Here is an 18482-nt window from a genome sequence, read left to right on the forward strand (position 1 = left end):
GTTGTCTCTGTTCGAGCTTCACGTCACGTCACATGTTTACGCCTACCTCAGTGGCGGCTTTTGGAAAAGGAGGAATATTATGCCTCCGTTTTAGAAAGACAGGCCGGCACATTGCCGCCTTTACCTTGGAGCAAATGTGCCACCTTTTCTATATAAAAAGGGCTATTGACTCTGTGACATCACATTAAATCACCATGTCACACATTTGCATGATTTATTCCGAGCAGCTTGTTTGGCACATGAGAAGTTTGGCACTGTTGTTGTTGGTGGTGGTGGTGGCTCAGGCATGTGTGAGCTGACCAATCAGAGCAGACTGGGTACTCAGGAAGATGGACCTTAAAGAGACATTTACTCAAAGTTTATTGTCATTATCAAGGCAAATCTCATCATGATGCGGCTCATTTTTGTATTTTTTGTAATTTATTGCTCACAAGTCTTCCCTTATTTATGAAAACACCTTCCTCCTTCAGAGTGTTGGCTTTATTTCAATTGCATACATTAGAATTTGATCTGAATTCGACCCAAAAGTGTGAGCGAAGACGGAAAAAGGAAGAGAAAATGGTGAGAAAGATGTGGCAGATGAGGAAGAGGTTGAGGAGGGGAAGGAGAGAGAGCAGCAGAGAGTGAACGTGTGAAGGAGAGACGATGATGATGATGAGGAGGAGGATGAGGAGAGAAGCCAAGGCCTTTGGGCAAAGCCAAGACCGCCTACAGATGCTCTCTCCTTCACTCCCTCCCTCTCTTTTCTCACAGTTATCCCTCTTCCTCTCTCTCTCCTCCTGTCCTCTCTCTCATCTCCAATCTCTCTCTTTTTCACACTCCTTTCTCTCTAATCTGACTTCCCCTCCTCTCTCTTCTCTTCTCTTCTCTTCTCTTCTATTTTCTTCTCTTCCTTTCTCTTCTCTCTCTCCTCCTCGTCCACCCCCAGAGGAGAAGTAATGTAGGCCAGTGTGGAAGTGAAGTGAAGGGCAGGCATGCTCTCTCAAGCAAACACAGCAAACCTTCACCTTCTCAAGTGAAAGACAGCATCAGATCTGCATGGGTGGTCTAAAGTCCTTCAGAAATATTGATAGATAGATTTGTACCCTTTTTGTTTTTGTCCTGTCATGCCAGGAAGGCAGATCGGGAGTGAACAGAATTGAGAGAAAGGCAGACGTGGTGTGCGTACTAATTTCATATCTCATTCTGAGCAGGCTTTGAGGAAATAGTGACAAAAATAATGTACTGTATACTTAAATTGGCAGCAGCTCTCCAAATTTGTGGTTTGATTGACAGACGTAAGTGCACACTAAATGGAGAAAGACTATACTATGTTTATACTATGGAAATGAGTGCAAAATACTGACTGTTTACTACACGATGCAGTTGTAAAGATGCGGAAAATTCATAGAAAAAAGGTCGCACACAGCTGAGAGGGTAAAATTGACATGCATGTTATTGAGAGAGAGAGAGTGCTTATAAATAGAGGGAGGAAGGTCAGAGGGAAAGAGTCAGGCTTCCTGTATCCAGCCTCACAACCGGACACACACACACACACACACACACACACAACACAAATGTAACATAAAGTTTTTACACATGCCCAGTTTTAAGTTTGGTATGAGAGGGGTTTTTGGGAGACAACCGCCATTAAAAGTTAATTAAAAGTTAGTTAATACTCATTTCACTGTTAACAAACAAGCGTTATTTTAATTCATTCTACTCCACTACTGTAATCTACTTCTTGTTCACTCTTACATACTTTTCTTGTACGCTTAAACCAAGGGCTCAGTGTCATAACTCGACTCAACACGTTTTTCACGCTAGATTTAGCAACTTTTCAGACCCTTTTATGGTGTCCACGGGGGCGGTTTTGAACCGAGGGCTTAGACCACTTCCCTGCTATGCATGCTTGGCCAAAATGGGCTCCACCCACCGACAACACTCACTGGCTGTACCTGAGTTTCTGAAGAGACTTTAGACGAGAAATAGCCCATGCAGTTGCTGAATCTTCGTTTTAACTCGGCAGCAGAAACATATTTTGAAGTTCTAAGCGACGCTACCTGAGCGCGTAACACGGCTGCTCACATAGAGAATGAACATACACAAACTATTCACCCTGTGGATGATCAGCGACATTATTTCTTTAATCTACTTATTCAGACCGTCAGGGAGAAATATATTATGTTGTAATTCATTCCCACGCATGCTGCTCAGAGTAAGCAGAGAGAGCAGTCCACGGCTCTTCTGCCAGCGATGCCAGGGTCTCTTCCTCTCCTCCTGTGGGAGTTCTGTTGGTTGTAGTGAGTTTCTGTGGTTATGTCGTCACTCTCAACTTTCTCTGCATTGGAGCTTGTAACCAGTGTTTGGGATGACCAATACAAAAGTTATACACTTTAGTATTACAACGTGTTTTTAGTAGGATTTGTGGTTATATTGTTAAAGTTACTATGTCCAGTAATGTCTTACCATCTGAAATTAAGTGTTTATGGAAGATTTCCAACCTGGTCGCTTAAGCTTGTGCAAAGTGGACTTTGTCAATATAGGCAGGTTTTACATTATGGATCAGTTAGATTTTCCACTATTCTGTCGTTCTCATAATATTTTGGAAACTATAAGTGCTGGAGAATAACTTGGATCGGACTAGAGCCTGCTGCTTTCATTGGAAAAGAGTCGGCGATACTGCTAGGGCTACAACTAATGACTCAAAGATTAACCAATTTAGTCAATTAAAGGTTCAGGAAATAAATTATTAGGCCTGTCAGAATTTCCCAGAATGGAATGTGATGTCCTCAGATTACTTGTTTGTCCCACAACAGTCCATAAAACTTAAATCAATTTTAATCTACGATATATATAACAGAGAAAAGCATTGGTCCTTTTTGCTTGAACGATAAGGCAATTATCAAAATTGTTTTTGATTATTTTCTGTCAACCAGTTTGTTAGATCTTTAAAAAGTTTCTACACGACGTATCTGTTCTATTCTACTGTCAAACCCCTCGCTGTACTATGTCAACATGTGCTCCTCTGTGAAACTGTTTAATATTTCAGTGAACATGCGTCTTTTTCTCTGTGTGTTTTATATGACTGTGTGGGGGTAAGTCTGTGTGTTATTGGTCCCCGCGTTGCACTGCGTTCACAAGAACAGTGTGTTGTCCAGAAGTGCCTGCATGTTAACTTGTGTGTGTTTGTGTTTGTGTGTGTGTGTGTGTGTGTGCGTGTGAGAGAGAAGTGATCTAATAAGAGTTGATGGTGTACCCGACTGCAGCTGCTCTCACACACCCACTCGCTGTCAGAGGCACACAGAGAAGAGAAGAGTAGACTATAATTAAATATATTATACTTATTAAAGTAGAGAAAAACCCCCAGCTCAGTCGGAAACAAAATCAAGAACAACTTATTTGTAGAAATACGACCATAAAACATTTCATATCTAACTGTTTTTATAAAAGTTGGTTCAGTGGGAGCTGGAGTTTATGTGGTCAACATCGTTAAAAAGTGATAAACAGAATGACAGTTTAAACATTTATGACTCCGTCCTTCAAAATTTCGTGCAACAGAAAAGTCCAACGCAATCTATGCTTTGCAGTGATGGTTCATAGCTCACCCCAACGTCAGTGGGAGGAAAAAAAACATCTTTTTACACATTGGGACAAGAAAAACAAATACCACTGCTCTGCAGGTCAGACACCTGGCTAAAATTAGCTTGATAATCACCACATGTTTTGCAGGTGTCACAGTGTCAGACAACCAATTGTGAATCTAGGACACCTCACAAGGCCCCGACAGAAAGAAGTCAGAATTTGTCCTACCTAGTTTGAAAATATCTACCACAAACTCAACATGTGTCTCCTCCTCCTGATCACCGGCACATCACGCAGGTCGTGCTCAAGCTTCAACGCGTTGTCACAAATGTCTTTTATCGAGGCCACGACAGGACCATTTCGGAAAGACGCGAGTATTATGTAGTCTGATCCTGGCACATTTGGGCCAGCCGTGCCTGCAGTGCCGGCGTTGTGCTTTGATGGCCCACAGGTGCATCAGGTGTTTTATTTGGTAGATAGTCAGTGTGTCTCAGCAGGCTGGCAGAACAGCTGGGCAAAAATCATTCAAGCTGGTGGCTGGTCGCCGTCCACCGCTGGGGCAACTTCACATCCGAGCAGACATTTTCTCTGAGTGGTTAACGACTACTGACACACACAGACACACAATTAGAGGAGGTCCGCAGAGCGAGACAGACAGACAGACAGGGGGGGAGGAAGACAGACAGACACGGGGAGGAATGCTGTAGGCTCTGATAAAACTGGGAAGGAAGTCTTGAGTGGGGTTGCTATGACAACCACACCCTTTCACACCCAGCACCGCTACACACACATAAACACAAGGCAAAAGCGGGGAGATGGGAAGTGTTTGTGTGTGATCGTTGTCGAGTGTGTGCAGATAAGATATTGTTTTGTGTAGATTGACAAAAAAGAAGCACTATACACACACTGCAGCTCACTGTGTCAACTCTGTACGTATGTGTGTGTGTGTGTGTGGATTTCTTCCTGCTATTGTCAGTTGTGGCGTGTGTGTGGTCATGTTCCTGTGTGTTTCTGTGTGTATTTATCTGTGCTTGAGGTCAGACCGAGGCTGAGCCCTGAAGCCACACAGTTGTTGTGTGTTACAGCTGCAGGATAATATATAGATTACTTCTGCTTGCATTGTTTTTTTTAATGTTATGGTTTATTTTTGACAACCATTTTGGCATTTCCACCACATTAATTCACGTCTGCCGTCGGCCCGAATGCAGCCTCACATCATGACTGCAGCAGCTTAAGCCTTCGCTGTCTATACAGGATGTTTTCATGTACAGCAGCCCACGTTTTGGCAGCTCTCAGAACACATCACCATTAGAGCCAGACCAATAAATCAGCCGATATCAGCTCATTGAAAATATATTGGTATTAAGTAGGGATGCATGATAAATGGTTATGAATTACTTAATGTATCACACCGGCCATGAGAAGCAGGTCATATTTGAAAGCAGCTGAACAAAAATCTATATCGAGCCTTCGAGTGCAGTCTGTCTATACTTTTCTATCAGAACCCGACTGGACTCGACAGCCATTCTGTCTATCAGGTCCGAACCAGAACAGATGCCAAATTTTGCTTTACATCCTCCATTCTTTGCAGGCTAAAAAGCTAAAATGACATGAGTGTTTGTTGCCTGGAAAGTAAAAAAACAGGATCTGTGTTGCCGTTCAAAGCGTTGTCATGTAAATAGTAAATGACCAGCGCTTACCAGGACATATAACCCCAACACAGAATGAAGATTTATCACTTCATATCGCTCCTTAATTTATTTTTACACTATATATGGAAGCACAATGTCAATTTAGCCTGTTTTTTTGCACTGTATTTGTCTTGTTATACGGAGACTGAGATATTCCTCGAAATTATACAAGAAACAAACATAAATGCCATGTTTCTATCATGTTTTTGCATTTTTTTTTACCGTTTAAACATCTGAATGTGTTGAAAACCACTGTCATAAGACGCTCAACCCCTTTCCGTCTTTCTCATAAAGTCTGTGTAACTTTTTGAGTGTGTGTTTGCATGTGGTGATCAACCTTTATCCATCACACTCCATTACCTGAGGCACTGAGAGGAGGCCAGTAGAGACACACACATATCTCTTGTCTCCCTCACACACACACACACACACGCACAGACATGTACACACATGTACACACTCTGGGCATGCTGTGTCACCAGCGGCAACGAGCGAGCCTTTCACACTGACCCATATAGAGGCAGAGAGAGAGAGAGGCAGGGAATAAAAGGATGTAGAGAAATTGTGTTGAGATAGAAGGACTGGAGAAGATTGAAAGGAGAGAGATAAAGGCAAGAGAATTGGAGCAACAGAAGAAAAGATCGAGCATTTGGTAGATTGTACTGAATAAGAAGATGCTGACAGAGTCTGCCGGGAACTGAAGTGTCCTTAACTGTCACCTCGAATGTTTGAGCTCCATGTTAATGAGGCTTTTACGTCACTGTGTCCATATTAAGGCTGTAAATTTCTGCCGCTGACAGATCATCTCGGTCGGGTTTGTGAAGTTTGTGTCACCTCGGTCAGTTTCATCTGACTAATGTAATGGAAAGTCAATAATGTGATCCCTCACTGGCTTTTCACCGGCAAACACTGCGAGTTACGGTCACTGAATTAAGAAAGGTTAAGGTCACAACGCTGGGAAATGAACCCAGGGTGCATATTTACAAAATATCTTCTAAAACAGGTGCCTGTACATGCAGGTGTATTAAATGCTTTGTGTCACATTTGCAAACACGCTGGGAAACGGAATAGTAGCATTGCAGACGGTGACACTTTTACTTTTAAATATCTTCCATTCGAGTCTCTCCTTCAACCTCAATGCTGACTGAAGCATTTACATGTCAGCATTCGTTACTTAAAAGTGCGTCATCATGCCATGCCTGAAAAGGGCTGAAAATTTGCATGACACCTGGTACTACTGGAGAGGCATTTGATCCGGGGATTAATGCCAGTTGCGCCCTTTCCAGCTGAAGACAACAGCCAGATGTTTGTAGGTTTTTTAAGTCCAGTGGAAAAGCGGTTTAAGAGTTTCTTCTTAAGACCTTAAATATTCAAAAGCTGCTTAAAGCAACTGATACCAATGAATAACCAAGTGATACCAGATGGATGGTCTCTGCAAGTGACAGATTTCAGACATGGAACAAATTAAAATATTGTCTGGTTAGAAGATCAACAGCATGTGTTATGTTTTTGGTGATCCTATGAAATATAGTCCAGCCTAATACTTTGGATAGGTTAACGTCAGAGAATGAATTTCCCTACAGGGCTCAGTAAAATATAACTTAACAAACTGAACTTATTGCATTAATGATCTCAGCCTCAGTTGTCTAAGTCCATGTAGAGTTTAGTTGAAGTAAGTGAGGGCTGGCTTGAGTTCCTATTATCTTCAAGTGAAGAGCCTCGTGTATTTTATACAGCACGGAATCTCTGCAGTGGATGACAAGTGCTGAACCTTTGTGCCAAACCACATGCCAAATTATTAAATTTACTGTCCTTCTGCCTGAGGGAAAACCATTTAATAAAAACACTGTGAAGCTATAAATGGAAACAAAAAAATTGGACACTTAAGTTGGAAATCTCTTACACATAGACCGAAGTTTAGACATTTTATCATTTGAGAAAGTGCATTAGTTTCGGCAGTACTTCTGTCTTTCTATTTTCGGTCACAAGGAGACATTTAAATCCTCTGGAACGCCGTCTTTTTTTTCCCCTGACAAGAATTAAATTCTCCATCAGCATAAAAAGGCTGGAAAAGGAGTTGGTCTTCTTGGCCTTTAAATCCCCATATCAGTCCAACTCTGCTGCACAAACATTCAGCTAAATGCCTCTCGTAATACAACTGATAAGTGTGTGTCTGTGTGCACGTTTATGTGTAAGCATGAGCTCATGTAGTTGTGTGGCGGCGTGTGTTTCTCAGGTTGCCTTTGCCAGGTTGCCTCTTACGTAATGTTCCAAAAATAGAGCAGATTCACCTGTAAGGGAACGAAGGGGGGAAAGGACACAGAGAGGAGAGGGGAGAGAAGAGTGGGTGGAGGGGGATGAAAGAAAGAAAGTTAACACTTCATCCTTTTATTGACACTAGAAACTCTCCATTTAGATTTTTAAACATTGTTGTGATATTGACGTGATGGTATTTTGGGTTGAATAGGCTTCTTTCAGAAGATAGTCACACACATGTAACTATTCAATCGATGACAGAACAGGGAGACGTTTTGGGAAGTATGATGATATAAACCATTAGATGATGTAATCGCTTTGAAGACTCTAGTATCAGCAGTGTTGCGCAACTGTGTGCTGGACTGCTTTAGTTTTGTATTCTCGGGATAAGGTACATTCACTTAGAAGTGCCCAAACGCACATTTAATGTTGGTTTTCCACCCATAACACCCTTTGTGTGTCTCATGAGGAACTACTGGCAACAATGGCCTTCTTCTGGTGATTTTTCAGAAAGATTTGGTTAAAATTTTGATGGGAACATGGTTTAAGTTGCCCACTTCTAGGTAGACGTGTTTTCCTGTTCATACCAGTCATACACTATGGAGTTCACCAATTTATGTCACTTAACTGTAATTGTAAAAATAGACAATTCATTTAAACCAAAATCCCCCGATCAGTCTTATCAGTGATCTAATCTGTTGAATTTGTCTTTTTTAATGATTCGGAGCATACACTGATGTTTATTCCGTCGTCAACACTTGTAAATTAGCCTTATTACCTTTGATCTAACGAAAGAGGCGGAGGTAAAGGAGAGTTGAGGACGTAGAGGAGGTGTAGTGGATCCAGTGTCATAGTTCATTGGACACCGCAGCTCTCAAGCACACACACACACTCAAAAACACACATTCACTATCGTTTCCTGCTTCCATTGTGTACATTCTTTCCCTTTATCTTTAATCTCAGATCTACTTCGGCCAGGGTCAAGGCAGATCTATTATTAGACCGAATATCAAGCTAATCGTAACTCTGTACTACCTACGTAATCAACCTGAATAAAAAAACACACACACACACATTGTGACACAGTAGAGAGCTCAGATGTCTGGTGTCAGGTCTCCGTCTCCCGTCACATTGATTGGCATAATTACCTGACCTGAGCTGTGAGTGTGTGGGGAAATAACTGTTGGCTGAGTCAGTCCGTGGTGGATTTTTACTGTCAAGGACATTAGCGCCAGAAAAAGTGTGAAACTCTTTAGCATCGTTATGATAAATGTTGGAGCGGGTAGGCAGGGAGGGAGGAGAGGCAGGGTGAAAAAAGTACGATGGTTTCACCGGCTCCTCGGCTACAGGTGAGTGAAACTGTGGCGCGAGTGGCTGCCGTGTTAACCTTTAAAAATCTGCCTGTAACAGGGATTATTACCAGCTGTTAAGCAGGAGTGAAACAAATCAATTCTTGGGATGCTACTTCATATGAATGGCTCTGGCTGTTCTTGAATTTTCAAGACAGCTGTCCCTAGCTGTGAGGACTTTGTGCAGGTGTTTAATTTCTGTGTGTGGTGAATACATGTTTTAAATGTAGATGTGTCTCGAAAGTACAGTGTCAGTGTAGGTCGTTACTAGTTCAGCTAAAAGAATGTAAAAAGAGAAGTCCCGTGTAAAACGACTTCTGTCCATTACCCTGTGCATTAGTGTGTTGTCACTCTTTGTATTTAACCGAAATACAACATATACACATCTAAGAACCTGGTTATGTGGTGTTTTGAGCTTCAGGCAACTGATTAAAACTCCACCACTAAACTCAACAGTATGTGATTGAGACAACTAGCTCTGGAGGAAGTAGTCATATTGTAGAGCCAGACCTTCTGGAGGAATAAACACATCAGATTCTGTTCCGATGTGGAGACGTTTACCGACGGGAGGAGAGCTCAGAGATTATTTTTTAACTTTTACGATTAAAAAGTGGATTTATATTCCCTCCTGCTTATTAACCTTCCTGTAAAACATAATATGACACATGCTTACGTAGGCTCGGACTATCCAGTTTCAACCAACAATATCGTGACATCAACACATCAACCGATCTTTAACTTGTAGTAGCAGTAAGCTAAGACTCATCAATGATCTAGCTAGCATGTCACATGGGTGTGTCTATGTGTGTTTGCCACCTCAAACTTTGTTCCGTATCCGTGTGTGGTTGTGGTTTGAATTCAGCTTCAGCCTTTCCCATCCGGATTTACTCGGAAGTACGTCACGATACACAAGCTAGATGTTCTTGAACTGCTGTTTTCATCTGGACAGTTGCAGTTAACACTTCTGAGATTGTGTTGCACGTGAGTCTTTCACATTTTAAGATGTATTGGCAAATTTCTCACATCGTGCTTGTAACCAAACGGTTATGAAACGCTTAGGTAACAACATTTAATTGCTGATTACAAAAGCAAAAATCTGCCTCCAAATTTTGAATTTTACTCACACCTTAAACAAACATTTGCCTGCACAGAGAAACTGGCTCAACATTAAACCCACACTGGTGCAGTTGTGTCTCTTTTGTCAACCAACTTCTCCCACATAATCACAACATCTTCTGCTCCACGAATCCGTAGATGTTAAATTCGATTCCTCCCACTTGCAGCTGCCTGTTATTCTTGTGGATTTTACTTTTGTTCTCACTTTCTCAGTAATTACAAATTGTGATGCCCAGCCATGCTGAGGCACACAGACGGCAGGGATTTTCTGAAACTGGTTGAACCAGAAAATTACACCAGTGCAGGCTTGTTTGCCATCAGTGATACCACCCACCAAGAGAAGGGTATTTTCCTCCCACCTTAATCACCTGAATAGTTCTGAGCGTCCTACTGTAGTAACTGTTGACCCCTCTGTGGTTACCGAGGATCTGTATTTAGAAAACAGTCGAAGAATTACACATTACATCATCCTCAGTGTGTAGGCTGAGAAATAAAGACAGTGTTTGTGTAAAGTCATCCCACATGAGGTTTCTGTCTTGACTGCATTTATAGTTTACTGTAAAGTTACTGGCACATGCGCGCACACAAACACACACACACAAACACACACACACATGCATACATAAATCAGATTCTCTACAAATATGATTACTGGATGAGCTGCCGATGCTCCCGCTGTGCCGTTGTTATGGCAACGCTGACAACCCACCTCTGCTGGAGGAGGAGGAGGAGGAGGAGGAGGAGGAGGAAGAGGAGGAAAAAAAAAGGACGACAAGAGAAGGAGGAATGGTGGAAGAGGAGGAGCAAAAAGAAAAGAGGGAGATTAGAGGGCGGAGAGAGGAGGAAGATCTGAGAGAAGTGATGTAGTAGACAAAAAGGAGACAGCGTGGAGGAAGACGAAGAGGAGGAGGAGGAGGAGGAGAATAGAAGAAGAGAGTGGAGGAGGAAGAGGAGGGCGATTAGTTCCAGAGACGGTAAAGAAGGAAGGGGCCATGTAAAGAGAACAGTAAAGAGAAGGAGACAGAATTATAGAGAGAGTAGGTGGTGTTAGATCTGTGAGCAGCTGCATTCAACTCTGCTCAGGTTTTAATTTAATCTCCTCATCAGAGGTTTTAACACAGCGAGTGTCTGTTCCTCCCTGCAAGCCTGACATGTTGTTTTACATCAGCTGTGGAGATGTCACTTATCTCAGCATCTATAGAAATATGTTAGGTTTGATCATGAATATTATTATTCCTCCATTATTGTTCTTTGACGTGCGTCTTTCTTGAAAGTAACATTATGTGTCATCCAGTTTTCCAGCCATCCGCCCCACAAAGTTGAGTAAGGGTTAGGCTCTACTTTGCAGATTTATAAAACAAAAAAAAAAGTGTGCACCACTCACTCAAATCAGTCAGACATAGTTTGGTACCTAGTTTGGTTTTCTGCCCATAATTGCATAGTGGCATGTTTTGTTGTTGTTCATCTGAAGAAATTTGATCGCAGTTCAACTGACGCTAGAATTCTGGTTCTGTTGAAATCCGTGTTCCTGTACATTGACGCCAGTGTTATGGGTAACTGCAGGTCACACCTCCAAAATGCCAACAATGCGTCATGCAGACCTGTTGATACAACTTTTCCAGGAGGCGGCCTTGAAATAGAGAAGGAAAAGACGTCATAAAACTGTCATAATATAAAATCTATTTGCAAATAAAGGAACAAAACCAGCTTTCTTGGAAGTCAAGGTCGACCGCTCTCAGTTTTCAAGTGAGCAGTCGTCCTTTTGCAACACTGATGGAGCTATGAAGGTCGTTCATGTTGGTGCAAGTCATTAACTCCCATGAACTTCGTAGTAAATCATCATATCTTTGTATCTCACTTCTCATCTTTCTGCTTTCTCTGCTTGTATAATTCCCTTTTTTTCCCCCTCAACGTGCAAATACAGAGAAAACACGTGTCCTTTGTCAGTGTTTGCACGTGTCTGTTTTTTCTTAAAGTCAACAAATTATTACATAAAACACAAGAATCCAACTCTGACAACTCGTGGTTGATATGATGTGATTTGTCCTCCGTCACAAGGTGGTTTTCCTTTTATTAATGCTTTAAAACAAGATTTTATTTTTAGACCGATGCACTCTCGCCGCCTCTTTTGTGGACAAAATCTACTTAAAATAACTCTGAAGCAAAGTAAAAGTGTGTGTATGTGTGTGTGCTGCCATGGTTTTGATGTGTGCAGAACACAGAAAGCTTCACACTGCAGTTTTTGTTGTGTGTGTGTGTGTGTGTGTGTGTGTGTGTGTGTGTGTGTTTAGATTTTAGGAGTGCGCTTTAATGCCTGTGATCCTGTCTGCTTTTAGTAGATTAGTACTCACTCAAATGTAATGGTGGCCTGTGACCTCTGGATGAAAGTGTCTGGGTGTCTGTGTGTGTGTGTGTGTGTGTGTGTGTGTGTGTGTGTGTGTGTTTGCATATTTTAATGTGTATTCCCATTTACCTTGTTTTGTGTCAAGTACATTCATGCAGCTGATGGGTCTTTTTTTTAAGTCGCGCTGACTTTCCCTCTCAGACTGTTGGCAGCTAAACACACTCAGGTACACACTTTCATACAAGGATTGTTTCATTATGAATAGACTTGCACGCACACACACACACACACACACACACACACAGCCTATTCATTCATATCTGATCAACCATAATCAGGTTATAATAATCCTCGCCGCTCAGCAGTCAGACACGGCAATAAGCAACAGGGTTAAGTGTGTGTGTGTGTGTGTGTGTGTGTGTGTGTGTGTGTGTGTGTGTGTGTGCGTGTGTGTGTGTATTGGATGTTCAAAGTCTAGCTGAACAATCAGGATCTTGTTTTCATTGTTTTAGCCATCATTTCTACTCTTTTTATCCACGAGGCAGTTTTTGCGAGGATATGACCAGAATTAAAGTGAAACTCTCGCCAAAATCCAACCTAGGGTCTTTTTGTGAATGTATCTCAGTCAAAATGTTTGTTTAAAAGGATAATTACGACGAAAGTGCCACTTTTAAGATTGACCGTATTTTCGTTTTCGGGTCAAAATCATTTTCAGTGGAGTGCTAGGGGAAAATGCAATGTTGTATTGCTAATGTTAGTTTTTCAAAAACCTTCTTTTTAGTAAACTCTGTGTACACAAACAATGTTCTCAATGCTCAAGTTCATGTGTAGAGACCCTGGTGATACTACGAGCAAAGTTTCACGTTGTGTTGAGCCTTCTTAGTGTTTTAAAAATAGTGATTTTGATGCTTAAATAGTATTTCCCCCTAGCACTTCATTGAAAATGAAAATGTGGTCATTCTGAAAAGTGGCGCTTTCATCGTAGTTATGCTTTTAAACGAACGTTTGACTCGGGTACATTCACAAAAAGACCCTAGGTTGCATTTTGGAGAGAGTTTCACTTTAAGTAAAAGACATTTTAAGGATAAATTAACATTATCAATGTGAAGAAACAACAGTGTTGACATTATGTCAAAGACATCTGTGTACTGTGCTGCAGAGATGACTGCTGATGTTCGCATGCTAACCAGCTAATAACAAAATAAACTCAAAAACATAAAGAGTGTTACGTTTTCCAATCGGTGTCAGAGATGATACTGAACACTGAGCTGAAATCAACAAACAGCATTCTGATGTAGCTGCTCTTCTTCTCCAGCTGTGTGAGGACTGAGTGGAGGGCAGTGGATATGGCATCCTCTGTGGATCATCACACAACCTCAAACAAAACTCAGTCAGATTAAAATGAAACAAAAACTACAACAAATAAAATGTATAAACAAAACAACACAAACCACAAACACACCTGACCCGTCCTTTAAATAAACGCCATACGTAGATGTCAAACATTCACTTTCTGCCGACGGTTTCACTTCCAAATAAGTCGTTTCGATAAAACTGTCTGATCGCCTGACTCCTCCTGTTACTTCCCTTAATGGATGCGGTTTGAGCTTGTTCTCACGTCCTTCGATGGCAGCGGTTGAGTTTCAACTGCAACTTGTTAAACCCAAAGGAAATGACGACTCGAAAAATAAGACACTGGTGTTAAAAATCTTAAAAACATCTCATGAAGTGGGCGTGTGTGTGTTTGTGTAGTTCCCTGTTCTATGTAGCATATGTCCAGTCACCATACGTCCTTGCATTTGTGCTGTTGTCACCCACGCAATACTATTTTTAGCCCGGCAGTCGTGAGGGTGCGTACATGCATATGTGTGTATGTGTGTATGTGTGTATGTGTGTGTGTGTGTGTCAGGGTGTGTCATCAGGTTACAGTGTGTGTAAGTGGACTCCTCTTTGTCCTGGTTGATAATTTTAGACAGACGTCCACTGAAACTTTCAACAGAGGGTTCAGATGCTCTGTGCAACGTTTTCCACTGAAAGACAGACACACTCTCTCTCACACACACACACACACACACACACACACACACACACACACACTCACACACACAAGTTGATTCCCGTAAATACCAAGTCACAAAACAAGTCGTGCTCATCAGAGTATCCGTAAGAAATGTTTCACTTCTAAAAAGTTTTCATCTGTAAATATCACCGATGGGCAGGCCGTATCACAAAATTGCCGCTGTAATGAAAACGTCTTTAATTTGGTGCTATGTGCATTTTTTTCCCCGCAGTTTGTTATTTATAAAGAATATAACAGTCAAAACTTATCAGGACTGTGTGGGTGTGTTTTGATCACAATTGATGGACAGTGTGTCGGTAACATAACGGAACAACGCCACCCACACCTGTCACCATGTTTCAATTCAGATGTTGCTAAAATCTGATTGGTGCAACCACATTACGTGTTTTCCGAGAAACTGGAACAGAGACGCAAACATCGAATTTTCACAGGTGAAATAACCAAAATAATTAAAACTTCTGGCTTTTAAAGGCAACTTTACCACAGGAAGAATATTTTTTTTACTGCTTTAATGAGCGCTCATTAGCTACTGATAGTTAAACAGTTAATAGATGAATACATAGAGATGGTGTTGTTACAGGATATGGCTGTTTCATGGGGTTGAAGGTTGTGATGGTGCAGAAAATCGGAACACAGAGATATACATAAACATGTTGATGACAGAAAGTGGGGAGAGGAAGTAAAGCCTAATAGGGCGAGCTACAGAGACTGAAACATGGAGAGAGAGAGAGAGAGAGAGATGAGTGCTGACTCATGCTCCGACAGAACAGATCCGTCTCTCGTCACCCCAAAGTGCTGCTGGCAGTCTCTCCTCCAAGCTGTTCCCACTTCTCCTCAACCAAATATCTGCAGCTGAACCCGCTGAAACATGGTCTCATAACATGAATAATTAACTGACACACTAAATTACACTGAAATCTAGTTATCTGTGGTGAGAGAGCGGTGTCATACATGAGGATGACAGTGTTGATTTTAGTGTCAGTGTCATCTCTCTGCAAGCATTTCTGGCTTGATTGCTAATAAAGTTTTTGTTTCATGTTGTTTGTAGGAAAGCGATCTCCCGCTCAGGCCTTCAGCACCTCGGCCCGCCCCAGCCCTCCCTGCCTCCTGCATCCAACGGGCCCAACAAGGACGTTCGCACCGGCTTGGACTGGACGGTCAGACATGCACATACACTCAGTTTATATAACTGGATATGAATAAGGATCAGATTTATGTGCTTTGTTCTCTGCTTCTTGTTTCTGTATTTTTATTGCATATATGTGAGCAGGACGATACATATATAGATATATATAGGCTCCAAATATAAGTTATCAGTCTCCTTAATTATTAATAATTGGTTTTGGTATCAGCCCTGAAGAAAACGATCCCAAAATAAGGTTTTGACCATGAACAAGACAAATGTTAGAACAACTAGAACAGTCTGGCAGGCTCAGAAAATGAAATTGATTTGCTGAAATCTAGCTGTTGAGACCAGGAAAAGACAACACTTATGTCATATCATGCTAACAACATTGTATCGATTTGTCACCACACATAGAGCTGAAGAAGCCTCTTGGATGAGACTTGAAACATCTTCAAGAAAATGAAACAAGTCCAGTTGCAAACGATACAGCATTTAGTAGCACCCAGCCTTTTATGTTTCGCTAGATTTAACACATGCAGACTTAAAGGCTTTACACACAGGGGACGTGACGAATAAACAACACGACTATGCAAAATATTTGCTACGAATATGTTGCATCAGAGCGATTCACACTTGCAGCAAATGTGAATTTCCAGTAGTATGCTCCAATATGCAAATTTGCAAAGACCAGCATGATCTAAAATAACAGTTTTTGCCAAAGCAGTCTGGTGGATTTGAAGACGGCAAAGACCGTCTCTGCAGGGAGCAATGGAGCTAGGTTTCTTTTGTCACACTGTCTTTACAATCTTGTGTCCTTTGTGTTAAAATACAGGTTGATGACAAACATTAACACGCAACAGGTCCACCATTGTCATGAGTTGGATGCATTCATTCGCAGTGTGAAAGCTTGGAAAAATCGACCTTGTTCCAAAAGTCTCTTTTTTGCTGCGTAATAGCTTTTGGCTGTTATGCTTGTACTTAAATTGAGTTAGATTCAAAATGTACTTTATGCATCTGCAGGTTCAAACACTGCAGAAAAACACAGTTGTCCCAGTCTGTCTTGTCATTATTCTGTCTGGCTGAGTCAGTGAATGACATTTGGATTTTCATGCTGACAGATTTGTGAGCAGACTGGTTTCAGCCGACATATGTCCATGTGGAAATGAAAGGCAGCAATTTTCTTTTGGATTTTTTAACATTATCAGAAAATGTCTCCTTATAACTGAACGCGCAAATTAAAGTTTTTATGTGTCGGGCCTTTATGCGATTTGAGTTTTTCTGGGTTTGTTTGGCAGAATTTAATGGATTTCATTTGCATAACGGTACACAAAACTAAAGAGCCATTTTAAAACACTTTCCATAAAAATCGCTTGGAAAAATGTCAAGAAACAACTCCTCAGTTTAGACAGCAATGCCAAAAAGGGAGACAAAAATGTTAGTTGGCATCGTTATTTACTTTTAAATCCATGTGAATACAAAACGAACAGCTTTATAAGGATGCTTCAAAGAGACATGCAAAAATTCATGTTAGTCAATTTCAGCTGTGGCTGAACAGCTGTTAAATCAAGCAATTTGTGATGACAAAGATTAAACTCCAATTTTTTTACAGAATAAGGTCAAAATCAATGAAAAGGTTTGAAAATGTGTAATTACTGAGTGTTTACTCTTTAAATAACCTGAAATGTTTACTCCGGAAGTCATAGCAGTGCCTTCAAAAAAAGTTTAGAGAAGGAAGAGAAAATAAATGTGAAACCATTAAGAGAAATAAATGAAAGAATATCTGAATGTTTAAATATTTAATTTCCTAAATTTTTACTTATTCTTTTCCCTTTTGCGTTTACCATTCCCATTTGTTTTGGGAAAAAAATAAAAGGATATGTTATATTACCTTTTCCTTTTTTTGATACATTTATTTTTTTTCTTTGTTATTTGTTTTGTATTTTATGGCACTCCCATGACTCCATAGACTATGAGAACTAGCATGATTTCTTTAAAGTAGTTTGTAAACTACTTGAAACCAGGTAAAATAACACAAAATACTTGAAAATCACAAAATCATTATTCAGTAGATCCACTGCAGATTCAGCCTTTTTTTGGTCTGCAGTGATCACAGAAATGATCTTAAAATCCTCAGAGCTGAATTTGTGATGATAGTCTGTGTTTCTAGAACAGGATTAGCAGAAATAACCGCTGCCAACTTCACCTTGTTTACAATGGGTCCTGCGGAAGACAGGCACGCTTCTATTTTTATCTTATTCAACAAGAAAAGAACGACAGAGGGAGGATTTTACTCAGAAATCGTCGGTTCAATTTTCAATTTGGAGCTCTGAAAAGAAAACAAACACGGCTGCTCGGGCACGAAAAACTGCATCCAAAATACTTCAAAGTCACCGAAATCTGATTCTTGTTTAATCAAGTTAAAAAACGACCAGAATGTCGGTCCGGGAGATTCAAAGTCTCCGGTGATCAACTAATAAATCTCTAATAATCTTATTGTATAATAGAGCACTGAGTGAATCACACATCCATAATGTATACTCAATAAAACCTGCTGTATTATTAATTGGAAGTTGTAAGTAGACAAACTGTTGCCGGCTCACATCTGAGATTCCCCTCTGGCTCTGTCTGCAGGGACACTTCCACCACGTCATCGCTGGCCTTTAGCTCTCCGCAGGACACACACACACACATATACACGCTCATATATAATCATCGTGCTTAAGCTCTCATTAATATACACTCAGGGGTTGATTTACTATGGCATTATGGCCTCCTTTTAAGTGCTGATGAGTCAGGTAGTGTTTGTTGTATTCACTGAGGGGCCACTTAAAGGTTTTGGCAAAATGACAGAATAGAAGCAGAATTAAGAACATATTTTTTAAACATCTCTACTTCACTTAGATCCATCATATCTATCTGATCTATAGATTTTACTCTTTGGCAGTGATTTGAAATT

At 40.9% G+C, this 18482-nt stretch overlaps 1 protein-coding gene across 8 annotated transcripts in view; it reads left to right on the top strand.

The window, feature by feature from the left end:
• The window catches only part of dgki (diacylglycerol kinase, iota), a 75896-nt gene that overhangs the window by 21018 nt on the left and 36396 nt on the right, over positions 1–18482 (top strand). For all 8 annotated transcript variants that reach the window (XM_030439696.1, XM_030439693.1, XM_030439697.1 and 5 more), the window contains exon 2: positions 15449–15557. In XM_030439696.1, the coding sequence (XP_030295556.1) occupies positions 15449–15557 (109 nt within the window). The remainder of the gene's footprint in view (positions 1–15448; positions 15558–18482) is intronic.

Source organism: Sparus aurata, chromosome 14 (assembly GCF_900880675.1).
Source record: "Sparus aurata chromosome 14, fSpaAur1.1, whole genome shotgun sequence".
Classification (NCBI taxonomy): Eukaryota; Metazoa; Chordata; class Actinopteri; order Spariformes; family Sparidae; genus Sparus; species Sparus aurata.